This window comes from Salmo salar, chromosome 20 (assembly GCF_965601325.2).
Source record: "Salmo salar chromosome 20, fSalSal1, whole genome shotgun sequence".
NCBI classification, from domain to species: Eukaryota; Metazoa; Chordata; class Actinopteri; order Salmoniformes; family Salmonidae; genus Salmo; species Salmo salar.
In genome coordinates, this window is record NC_138310.1 from 65,925,820 (window position 1) to 65,938,943 (window position 13,124).

The 13,124-nt window shown below is 42.4% G+C and overlaps 1 protein-coding gene across 4 annotated transcripts in view; it reads right to left on the minus strand.

Annotated features, from left to right (window-relative positions):
* The window catches only part of LOC106581150 (rho GTPase-activating protein 32), a 29,404-nt gene extending 18,854 nt beyond the window's left edge, over positions 1-10,550 (minus strand). Inside the window, exons 1-6 of one of the 4 annotated variants that reach the window (XM_082966652.1) lie at positions 10,224-10,548; positions 7,137-7,265; positions 1,970-2,083; positions 854-953; positions 513-610; positions 126-210 (exon numbers count right to left, since the gene is read on the minus strand). In XM_082966652.1, the coding sequence (XP_082822778.1) occupies positions 126-210; positions 513-610; positions 854-953; positions 1,970-2,061 (375 nt within the window). In that variant the 5' untranslated portion in view covers positions 2,062-2,083; positions 7,137-7,265; positions 10,224-10,548. Of the gene's footprint in view, positions 1-125; positions 211-512; positions 611-853; positions 954-1,969; positions 2,084-7,136; positions 7,266-10,223 lie in introns of all 4 variants that reach the window. The other 3 variants (XM_045703802.2, XM_082966653.1, XM_014162999.3) reach the window with 3 other exon arrangements.
* Positions 10,551-13,124: the final 2,574 nt, after the last annotated feature.

Consider the following 13,124-nt stretch of genomic DNA (forward strand, 5'->3'; position numbering starts at 1 on the left):
TCACCATGATGTCCACTGAGCTACACATGAACTTGAGCCAAAGACACAATTGCCAAAATACCAGCAACCAATGACTTCTGTTCTCCATAGAATGTATGTGTGTTCAGTTCCGGGCAGGGCCTCACCTGCACAGTGCCAAAGTCAACGGTCTCATAGTGGAAGTGGGCACATTCAGCCAGCCTGGGAAAATGACCTCTGGGGAACGTCAGCCTGAAATACAGCAGCATCACCTCATCAGTATTCTACTAGCTGTTACACTGAGGCAGAAAGAGCTAAGAGGGAGAGGAGTGAGGAGAGAGCGAGCATGAGAGAGAGAGCAGAGGAAGAGGGCAGGCAAAGAGAGAAGGCGGAGATGGTAGTGTGAGAGTGAGACAGCAGAGAGAGCAAGTTGACCAGTCAGTCTCTGCCAGGCCCCAGCCCATCATTTTACTGCATTTTATTTTACTGCCCTGGTTTAGAGGCCCATTTTACAGCCCATAATAGACCGTTTCCGTGGGGACGGGAGCACCTACTTCTTCACGTTTTTGACCTTCATGCTGGCTGTGCTGACGCAGGAACGCAGGGTGGGCTCAGGCTCAACAGGAAGCTCTGTGACCTCATCACTCTGTACCTGCCAATCAACAACACACAATACTCAATATCTGCCAATCAACACATACAATACTCAACATTCCTGACATGTAAACCAATTACATGACAGTCAGCACTTTACATTTGCTGGTTCAATAATACTAAAAAGAAACCCATACTAGCAGTATATATATAAGACCACATAGTAGTTGAGTTCAGAAACTGCTATTCCAAGGTTACAGTGCTTGTATCAGACCTCAACTAGTGATTATAGACAGTGTACCATGTCAGTTGGGCTCTCTTTTGGAGATTTCTCTGTTGGAGTAGTGCTCTTGTGTGGATCAGGCTGGGTCGCTTCTTTATCTGGTGTAATACACATGTCCCTACACAGGGAGAGGGAGGGAAGGACAGAGATAAACAGGGAGAGAAATATGAAGAATCTGAATCCATAAATACATTACATTTGAAATACTTGAAATAAAAAACAATTTTCCATAGAAGCCACCAGAGGGAGCCAGTGAGAGACCAATATATTTACATCATGTTTCTGGTGCTCAAATCATGACACTGCACCAGTGGCCCAGAAAACATAATGTACCCTGTGGTATTTACATCCTTGTTACTCTGGTGATAGCAGATAACTACACACCGTCTCAAATGTCTCCTGACTGGTACAGAAAGCTCCAGAGAGGAGTATAGCCTAGCCTACATACAGTAAACACATCATGGGGAAAGAACATACTTAGCCTGACAAAAGAAGCATCTCACACTTGGTAGGACCAAAACAAAGCTATAATGGCTTTTGTGTATGTTCGGGTAAGCAAAGCCTTTCCTTTGAGTAAGTCACGAATGCAATCCGCCCACAAGGGAGCGCCTCACAAAACCTGCAGCTGAAATCTGAGTCAGTGTGCTAGGCAGAGGGAGAAAAGACCTTTCAGACCAACTTTTCTCAGGGACAATGAAGAAGAGTGGATGCCTTAGATTTGTCCTTCCTTCCAGGGCTCAGACGCACTGGAAGGAACACTGGCACTGATAGAATGCGCTCATTTCATCTGCTGGAGAACTGTGATTAAATGAGAGCCATCCTATCCAGGCCTGGTTGTTTTCCAGCATACTCACAGTAGATAGAGAAGAGATCATTTGTCTGTCATCGATATACTGTAGCCATCACTAATGTCTTTTAGAATTCCTCTCTTTCCATCACTCTTCCTCCCCGTCAATCTCTCACGTACACATAATACACACACATGCCCGTACAATCACTCAAGCACACACACATCCTCAACTGATCCTGTATACGTCTCCTTTACATTTCTGGGTGTGATATCTGCAGAGTCCTGGTCAGCTGACATAGCAGCAGTACGGTACAGTGCAGCGTGAGTGTGAGAGAGTAACTCACCCCTCAAGGACGTCACCACTTCCTGGTTCTCCCTGATGTCCTGAGCCAGCATTCCCGATCACCGCGGCAACCCCACAGCCAGCCTCCATCATACTGCCTTACTGAAGCAGTCGACTGACGAGATGGAGAAGAGAGAGAGATGGAGGAGAGAGGGAGAGAGGAGAGTCAACCTTAGCTGGGAAGCTGCCAGACATTAACCCACTCTTAGCTGCAGCTTGTGCTGTTCAGAATAATTTCACGCCTAATGTGTCTATAGTAAGACAGGCATTCAGTGAACAAGTAAATACACACTTCCTACACGTCAAATTGTTTCATTCAAAACAGGTCATTTTGAAACATTTATTTTTAAAACAATCTGGAATCCATCCATACTGCAGGTGAAGTATTGGGACTTGTATGTGTGGCTGGGTTTGGAATGGTCCTAAGAGGCAGAAACGAACCCTTCATGATGAGTGTTGTTGGGAAGAGACCCCAGAAGGGATAACAAAAAGTACATACTGACCTCTTAAACATTACAGTTAGAGAACACCCATTTTCAAAACAATTAATACAGGTCTAGGAGCACTACATGGGAGCTTTGGGAATCTCCTTCCGCCAACATGTGACTATGACTATGTTTGGCACCATCCTGAGAGGCAGAAACCAACCCCACCAGCATGGGAGTGTTGTGACAGCCCCCATGAGGACATAGGTCTGGTGTCAAGGAGGCCGAGCCATCATCCCTAATACAGCTCTTTATAGCCTGTCAACAAATAAAAGGAATGCTCTGACAGAGTGAAACAAACACATAACACAGCCTGCCAATCTTTCCATAACTAGGCCTCATGAAAGGCAGTGCTGGGATCTGAACTCACATCTTAGATATTGGGCAAGCACAGTGCAGTGGTAACCAACCAACCCTGGTCCTGGAGTGCTACAGTATGTGCATTGTGCACACAAAGTACCTCAGTTGTACACCTCAGCACTAAAACTCCCCAGCCAATCAATACTGAGGTAGTAAAGCAGGAGTTTTCCTCTTCTCCAATCAGAAGCTGTAATGATGACCATAGAGATGTTTGGAGTAAGGAGTAGTAGATAGATACATCAGGCCAGCCATTACAGTACAGGGTAGCAATTTCCCCAAGAGAGCAAGCAGAGGGAGGCAGCCCATTGGCCCGTAGCCACAGAGTGGTGCTCACTGCTGACAGAGTTCCACACAGCCCTCTGACTCAGCACAATGTGACCAGCCAGAGACACTGGCCAAACCAGACCCACAGATCTACTATATTCTACTGTACTCTCAACTCTCTCCAATGGCAGATGAAGCCTTTCTATAGGATATCCTATCAAACATTAATACAACAAATATTTCAGAAGATAGCATGACGACACAAAAAAACAAGCAACGATTTATCTGAAGTCCCAAAGGTGTCCTGAGTCTCTCCAGGAATAGGCTACATTACTTTGAAGATGAACAAAGTAATACACTAGTTTGTATATACAGAATGTTTTTGCCATTCAGCATAGTCTGACAATTTCTGTCAACCATCAGAATGTTTGGTCCAACTTTATGTTTGTCCAGTAATCTTTTCAAAAGCACTGTAATCTTTTCACTGCATTGCATTTATTACATGATAAAATGTAACATGCCTGACCTTGATTGTTCAGAATGGAGAATGTTTCTTCTCAGATAAGGACATCCTGTGCTGGACATTGCTGTGTAGCAGACACTCCGCACCACCTTATGGCAACATGATAGGTACATCCATTCATTTAGGATATCGGTAACATGGCAATGCAATTCAATTTAATGACGACAGATTTCTTTGCCACGTTTAACATAACCCATACCAAATGTGAGGCCTTGGTAATGTCCCAAATGGTACCCTATGCCCTTCATAGTGCATTTCTTTTGACCAGAACCCTATGAGTCCTGATCAGAAAGTAGTGCGCTATATGGGGAATAGTCTGTAATTTGGGACATTATCTTTCCCCTGCTTATCTGTCAGCCATACCAGACTGGTCATAGTAAAACCATCACCCTGCAATGTACAGAAGCGGTAACTACAAGACATCTTGTTCACCACTTGAAGAAAGCTCTCCATTTCTGCTGCCTAGAGACAGAAACAGCTCTGATCTGGCTTCGACGACTCTGGCCTAAATGGTACTCCAGGAAAACTAGGGCAGCCTACGCAATTCTGCATGCCGTTTATGAAACCTGTATTAGAATTCATGGGCTGGAGTGAGGAATTGATGCCCACACATTATCTCTAAGAGAAGAATTTCATGACACGATCCTCTGAAGCTTCACATTAGGCACACTCACATGTTAACCTAATGCATTTTCTACAGTGCTGTATGCAAGTAGGCCAAAAGCTTTAAGAGACGTAATATATCTAAGTGAGAGGCTAAGGGAGCCGCTGGGAAGAGAGAAATGACTGTTGTTTCACCTCATAGTGTTATGTTGTTCAGTGTCTCTGGGGTCACTGAGCAGCCCCCACCCAGACAGCTGAGCTCACACACACACGGGTGTAGGCAGTACTGTATTCGTCAACAACATCTCCATGGGTTTTGATAAAGGCGCTCCCCAGTGTATGTTTCCATCTGGCTGTTGAGGGGAAAGTTTTGCGCTCTCATTCGGAGCTCTGGAATGCGGTCATAAAGTTAGACGCAGTGGAGAAGGCCTGGGGTTGCTATGGTAACCTGCCGGTTGTGAGCTGCTCCTCTTCTCGACTGATGAGGTAGCCAGAAGAGGAAATGAAACTATGTACACAATACTGTACACTGAACACAATACTGTATACAGTACAGTGGTGATTGGGTTTATGGGTTTAAAAACCGGATTAATGCTATTCTTCTCAGGGAGGAGAATCATACGATTCTATAATCTGATTTACATCTACTACAGTGGGATTCATTTTGTTTCATCTCATGATGAATTTCATAGCTGTATAAATCATTCTTTGTCCCATTCCAGACACACACAATGAGGATTAGAACTATAGTATAAAGGTCATAGACTATACTCTGTCCAAAAATACAGGCGGCTGCAGTAGACGAAAATAAACTGAAATTCATTTATTTACACACAGTTTCTTACCATTGAGAAAAGCAATTCAACAAAGGCCCGACCGAAAGCCTATTTGCATGTTGTTCAAATTTAATCAGTTAGGTATGTGAGAGGAATTGTTGATGCTTAGCTGACATAGGTTTGGTGATGGTAGTAACGTTTAAACGCCCACACCTGTAGAAATACACTTTTTCGAGCTGAAAGACGACGGCCAGAGCTTACCCATGATGTTGCACAACGATTTAAGTCAGTAAGTCATTGTTTTAGTACGATATACAGTATTTGGGTTTGAAGTGACAAATCCGAACTGCCCACTTCACGCAAATCTGTGAGAATGCGGTGTGTTTTCCTATCAAGTTAAGTTGTATTAGTCATATGCACGGGATACACATGGTATACACAGTCCAATGAAATGCTTACTTGCAGGTTGCTTCTCGACAATAAGAAATGAGAAATGCAGTGTCTGTTCCTATGATATGACAAACTCTTTTCAACCTACGTTTCGTTTCATGGCTGGGTTTTATTTGAATTTTACCACACACCATGTTTATTAATCAGAAACTGCTGTATACATCTTCGTGACTGAGATAAGCCAAACAGCCTTGTGTCCACTTGGCTGCCTGAGCCATGGAGCAAATTAAAATGTGGGGTGCAAACATGTGTTTCAGCACCTCCACTTTCTTTTACCTGAAAATTATCATAATCCATTGGATGTCAATTTTCAAAACATATTTTAATAGTCTGTATTAAAAAATATATTACCATTTTATAAATTGTATAATTACGTAATATGATAGCCCCCCCATCGCCCCAAGTCTTGCTTCACTACACGCTCCACTGCTTTTGATTTGTTTGCTATCCAGATAATGAGCAAAGTCATTCTAGCCTATCATTTCACTTCCCGGTGAGAATCAGGAGCACGGGCTGACTTGGCTTTGCTGTACCACAGCCGAAGGTTGCACAGTGCCAATTAACATGTAGAAAATCACATATCAGTAGTCATCATCTATTACCGGAGCTTCATCTTATTCTCTCTAACTATTTTGATGGCGGATTCGCGGCCACAATTTATGGAAGATACCAAAACTTTGGAAATAACGAAGTTAAAGATGCTGGTAGAGTTACTCCACCTCAAGAATTCCATTTGGCGAAAGGCTTGGCACATGCATACTCTGGCCGACTGGCTCTCGTTCAGGCAAGTGAGAAATAAGTGCACTCACGCTATCCGGAAGGCCAAAGTTAGTTACTTTAAGGAGCAGTTCTCTCTCTGTGGGTCTAACCCCAAGAAGTTCTGGAAAACGGTTAAAGACCTGGAGAATAAACCCTCCTCTTCACAGCTGCCCATGTCCCTTAATGTTGATGATGTGGTTGTTACTGACAAGGAGCAAATTGCTGAGCTTTTTAAAATCACCACTTCATTAAGGTTGCAGCCCATATCATCGCCAAGCCAGTCTCTCCTCTCTGGGGAGGTTCCCATTGTATCCTTTCATTTGTTAACTCCCTCTCTCAAAGAAGGCAGTGTATAAAGTCAGAATATCTGCTGTCTCAGTCAGTGCCTGTCACCAAGGGAGTACCCCAAGACTCAATCCTAGGCCCCACTCTTCTCAATTTACATCAACATAGCTCAGGCAGTAGGAAGCTCTATCATCCATTTATATGCAGATGATACAGTATTATACTCAGCTGGCCCCTCCACGGATGTTGTGTTAAACGCTCTACAACAAAGCTTTCTTAGTATCCAACAAGCTTTATCTGCCTTTAACCTTGTTCTGGACACCTCCAAAACAAAGGTCATGTGGTTTGGTAAGAAGAATGCCCTCCCCGCAGGTGTGATTACTACCGCTGAGGGTTTAGAGCTTGAGGTATTCACCTCATACAAGTACTTGGGAGTATGGCTAGACAGTACACTGTCCTTCTCTCAGCACATATCAAAGCTGCAGGCTAAGGTTAAATCTAGACTTTTTAAATCTAGGTTTCCTCTATCGTAATCACTCCTCTTTCACCCCAGCTGCCAAACTAACCCTGCTTCAGATGACCATCCAACACATGCTAGATTACGGAGACGTCATTTATAGATCGTCAGGTAAGGGTGCTCTCGAGCGGCTAGATGTACTTTACCATTCGGCCATCAGATTTGCCACCAATGCTCCTTATAGGACACATCACTGCACTCTATACCCCTCCGTAAACTGGTCATCCCTGGGTTGCTCCTCTTTTCAGTTCGCTGCAGCTAGCGACTGGAACGAGCTGCAAAAAAAAAAACATTCAAACTGGACAGTTATCTCCATCTCTTCATTCAAAGAGTCAATCATGGATATTCTTACTGACAGTTGTGGCTGCTTAGCATGACGTTTTGTTCTCTCTACCTTCTTGCATATGTCTGTGTCCAATAATGTTTGTACCATGTTTTGTGCTGCCACCATGCTGTGCTGTCATGTGTTGCTGCCATGCTATGTTGTCGTCTTAGGTCTGTCTCTCTTTATGTAGTGTTGTCTCTATGTCGTGATGTGTGTTTTGTCCTATATTTTTTATCCCAGCCCCCGTCCCCGCAGGAGGCCTTTTGAAAGGCCATCCTTGTACATAAGAATTTGTTCTTAACTGACTTTCCTAGTTAAATAAAGGTTAAATAAAATAAATATAATAAGACAGGCCAGTGGTTTCCAGCTAGATAAGGTTAGCATGCTAGCTAGCTACACTGACAGCTGTCAGTCCCTCATTTGTTGATGTTTATCAACTCCACGTGGAGATTCCCATACCCAATTCTCAAATATGTACTAGTAGCCTTCTCCATTCTTCGGAGGTGGAACCTAAAAGTGCATTTCCTCTCTAGGACAGGAAATGACATCTAAATAGCGGCGGAAACTTCCTCTGGGGGAGTCCTTTAATATAACTCCCAATACCTCTGCCCTTTTCGATTGAGCCTGCCTGCGGAGTCATTTTCAATATAGGCTTATCTTCAATATGGTTTTACTCATGAGAGATACATCTGTGGCATAGTCTCCTATCCCCTAACCCTGATCATTAACAAGCTTGCACACAGACTATAGTCACCTTTGATCTTCCACAGTGAGTGAATATCTGATCCATATATATATTTATGATATGATATAAATGATCATATACACTATCTTTCAAAAGTTTGGGGTCACTTAGAAATGTCCTTGTTTTTGAAAGGAAAGCTATTTTTTTGTCCATTATAATAACATCAAATTGATCAGAAATACAGTGTAGACATGGTTAATGTTGTAAATGACGTTTGTTTCTGGAAACTACTGATTTTTAATGGAATATCTACATAAGCGTACAGAGGCACATTATCAGCAACCATCACTCCTGTGTTCCAATGGCATGTGGTGTTAGCCTTTAAAATTATAAACTTGGATTAGCTAATTGATCATTAGAAAACCCTTTTGCAATTATGTTAGCACAGCTGAAAACTGTTGTGTGGATTAAAGATGCAATAAAACTGGCTTTCAGTAGACTAGTTGAGTATCTGGAGCATCAGCATTTGTGGGTTCGATTACAGGCTCAAAATGGCCAGAAACAACAAACTTTCTTCTGAAACTCGTCAGTCTATTCTTGTTCTGAGAAATGAAGGCTTCCATGCGAGAATCTGCCAAGAAACTGAAGAGCTCGTACAATGCTATGTACAATGCTATGTACTACTCCCTTCACAGAGCAGCGCAAACTGGCTCTAACCAGAATAGAAAGAGGAGTGGGAGGCCCCGGTGCACAACTGAGCAAGAGGACAAGTACATTAGAGTGTCTAGTTTTGAGAAACAAACGTCTCACAAGTCCTCAACTGGCAGCTTCATTAAATAGTACCCGCAAAACACCAGTCTCAACGTCAACAGTGAAGAGGCGACTCCGGGATGCTGACCTTCAAAGAGGCCTTGAAATACATCCACAGGTACACCTCCAATTGACTGAAATTATGTCAATTAGCCTATCAGAAGCCATGACATCCTTTTCTGGAATTTTCCAAGCTGTTTAAAGGCACAGTCAACTTAGTGTATGTAAACTTCTGACCCACTGGAATTATGATACAGTTAATTATAAATTAAATAATCTGTCTGTAAACACTTGTTGGAAAAATGACTTGTGTCATGCACAAAATAGATGTCCTAACCAACTTGGCAAAACTATAGTTTGTTAACAAAAGATTTGTGACGTGGTTGAAAAACAAGTTTTAATGACTCCAACCTAAGTGTATGTAAACTTCCGACTTCAACTGTAAATACAATACCCAACATCTGATTTGGACCAAACTTTTTTCTAACAATGTGTTAAACCTGAGGAATCCAAAGGAATGGTCAAAAGCCACCCACGGACCCCCACCAATCACACCCCGATAACGTTATAGTATCAGTTCTCTGTGTCTGACAAGTAGTATGGAGCTGCGGCTTGGAGTATTGTTTCTTCATCCTATGTAATGTATTCCCAGAGAAATTGTTGATGTTTTTTTCTCCTGTTCAGAGAAATTAGTAATTGAATTTGTTAGGTTTATGTCTCATCCCACATCCTGATATTACCAGGTTCTGACAACTAGATGAAAGCTTTCACCACCCTGGGAAGTTCATCATTTATTTAATCCGTAGTCAAATTATCTGCATGGTTTCCCGAGTTGTAGTGGGAGGACCAGACCAATTTAATCACGTGACTCCAAGTTTACTTCGATATGATGGTTATTATATCAATATCTCTGCATAAAGGCATTTCCACCGCAATTTTTGACATAATACATTTACAATCTGAGATGGTGGGTGTCATGGCTTGCTGAAATGACATGGAACGACCCTGTATTTATAATTACATGACAATATTTTAGGTTGACTATAATTACATTACACAATTGATGATATATCACATGGCTTACTTTTATTTTCCTGCATAAGTAAAAGCAGAAAATGCATCACCTATGCCATTCATTCCAATTAGACTTTTTTTGGATTTCTCCCTAACCAAGATGGCTTCCATTTTCGCCCCATTATGAAACTTTGAGGGTTTATAGTCCCTCTAGTAATTTAATATGAGCTCTATGTAGTTAACATGTCATTACATAAAACATACTTATCTCATAACCTTCAAAAGCCACAACATTAATTCACACCCTAAGTTTCTCACTCACCTAAAACCAATACACAGCACAACACAAGTAGCCTATGACGACGATGGTAACACTTTCAGATGTTCTTTTAAACATACCTGTAACCGTAGGACAAACCACCACGCGTCTACTCTATCTTCTCCGAGTCGCAGTGTGCCGCGCAGTTCACCACTGTTGAGGGTTTCGACAGCAATGACTTTGATTTTTCAGCATCGCACTACGAAGCCCAGTTCGCACTGCTTGAGTGAAAATGTGTAAAAAGTCAGGGATTCGTCGATGAACATGTCCTTAAAAAGAGACCATGGCACTGAAACCGTAGGCTCTTATGCTCTGCACCCGACGCTGTGAGCGCGCAAAACCAGGCTGGGCGCGTACTCGCAGGCAAATTCAATGATTCCATAAATTATTCTAATCCTAGTGCCCTCAACTGTCCTAGTAGGCCTACATCAGAGATCAGGTTTCAATCGCTCTTCCACTCCTAATAAAGAAACAAAAGTATGTGTACTATGTTGTGGGTGATTTATTAGAAGAAAGATATTTGCTATTGGAAAACAAAAAGGAGCCTTGTCAACTATTTCATCAGTGGATTTCAGTATATAGGTTATGTTCACACACTCGCACCCATGTTGCAACCTGGACTCAGGGGTAGACGTAACATAGTAAGGATAAATCCGGGGGACTCCAATTAGTATGATATGGTAAGTATGGTATGTATTAATTTGTGTATGTCTATCATCCATTTCGTATGATATGTTACAGATAACAATTTGTATGATACTGTATGTTACAAATAACAATTCGTACAGTATGAGGGCAAAACTAAAAGCGCAAACCATTTAACTATGGCAAGGTGACTGGGAACAAGGCCGAATACAAACAGTGTAGTTATTCCCTCCGTAAGGCAATCGAACAGGCAAAATGTCAGTATAGAGACAAAGTGGAGTCACAATTCAAAGGCTCAGACACAAGACGTATGTGGCATGGTCTACAGACAATCACGGACTACAATCCGGACAAGCTAAACACCTTCTTCGCCCGCTTTGAGAATAACAGTGCCACTGACGCGGGTCACTACCAAGGACTGTGGGCTCTCCTTCTCCGTGGCCAACGTGAGTAAGACATTTAACTGTGTTAATTCTCACAAGGCTGCCAGCCCAGACGGCATCCCTAGCCGCGTCCTCAGAGCATGCGCAGAGCAGCTGGCTGGAGTGTTTACGGACATATTCAATCTCTCCCTATCCCAGTCTGCTGACCCCACATGCTTCAAGATGTCCATCAATGTTCCTATACCCAAGAAAGCAAAGGTAACTAAACTAAATGACTATCGCCCCGTAGCACTCACTTATGTCATCATGAAGTGCTTTGAGAGACTAGTCAAGGATAATATCACCTCTACCTTACCTGACACCCGAGACCCACTTCAATTTGCTTACCGCCCCAATAGATCTGACGATGCAATCACCATCTCACTGCACACTGCCCTATCCCATCTGGACAAGAGGAATACCTATGTAAGAATGCTGTTCATTGACTATAGTTCAGCATTCAACACCATAGTACCCTCCAAGCTCATCATTAAGCTTGTAGCCCTGGGTCTGAACCCCGCCCTGTGCAACTGGGTCCTGGACTTCCTGATGGGCCACCCCCAGGTGGTGAAGGTAGGAAACAACACCTCCACTTTGCTGATCCTCAACACAGGGGACCCACAAGGGTGCGTGCTCAGCCCCCTCCTGTACTCCCTGTTCACCCATGACTACATGGCCACTCATGCATCCAACTCAATCATCAAGTTTGCAGATGACACAACAGTAGTAGAACTGATTACCAACAATGATGAGACAGCCTACAGGGAGGAGGTGAGGGCTCTGGGAGTGTGGTGCCAGGAAAATAACCTCTCAGTCAACGTCAACAAAACAAAGGAGTTGATCATGGACTTCAGGTAACAGCAGAGGGAGCACCCCCCTATCCACATCGACGGGACCGCAGTGGAGAAGGTGGAAAGCTTCAAGTTCCTACTATTGTTGTGAAATTGTTAGATATTACTTGTTAGATGTTACTGCACTGTTGGAGCTAGAAACACAAGCGTTTTGCTACACCTGGAATAACATCTGCTAAACACGTGTATGTCACCAATACAATTTGATTTGATTTATTAAAATGTGCAAATGTATGATATGTTACGAATTCCAATTTGGTATCAATTTGGTGTCTAACATTGGCTAGGTGGATAATGCTACCGTTAGCTAGGTGGCTAAAGTTAGCTCGGTTAGGGGTTAGGGTTAGGAATTGGGTTAAAGAGTTAAGATTAGGGGTTAGGGACGGGTTAATTAACATGTTAAGTAGCTGCAAAGTAGCTAAAAAGTAGTAAGTAGTTGCTAATTAGCAAAACATTTTCCATGATGATATTCAAACATGGAACCTTTGGGTTGCTAGATGTTCACGTTATACGCCTACCCATCCACCCCAATCACCCTACTTTTGTTTTTGCCTTACAATTAAGTAACCATCTGTCTCATGTAACAATACCAAACATACCTAATAATACTAATTTTAGCGTCACTGATTTACATTTAGTATGTTACGTCTACTCTGAGACCAGGCTGCATAAACACAAACACATCTATTTTACTACATGCCACTACCCACTTCATATTTGTAAATACAGTCCATTATTACTATGCATACTAGCTTTTTTATTTCTTCTATTCTTGCTATTTTTTACTTGACTCTTTTATTGTTGTTATTGAAAATGATGAATGTACTGCATTGTTGAGGGAGGTAGCGCATAAGCATTTCATTGCACCTTTTATACCTGCTGTAAGGTGTGTATGTGACGAATAACATTTGATTTTAATTGTATTTGTTTTATGACACTGATCATTCCACAGGACAAATAACCTATCAATGTGCTGATTTCAGTCTGAATAAACTACATGTATATGAACTTAGTCAGTGATGTCTATAAGCTCAGTATATAATTCATTTACAAACATAAATCC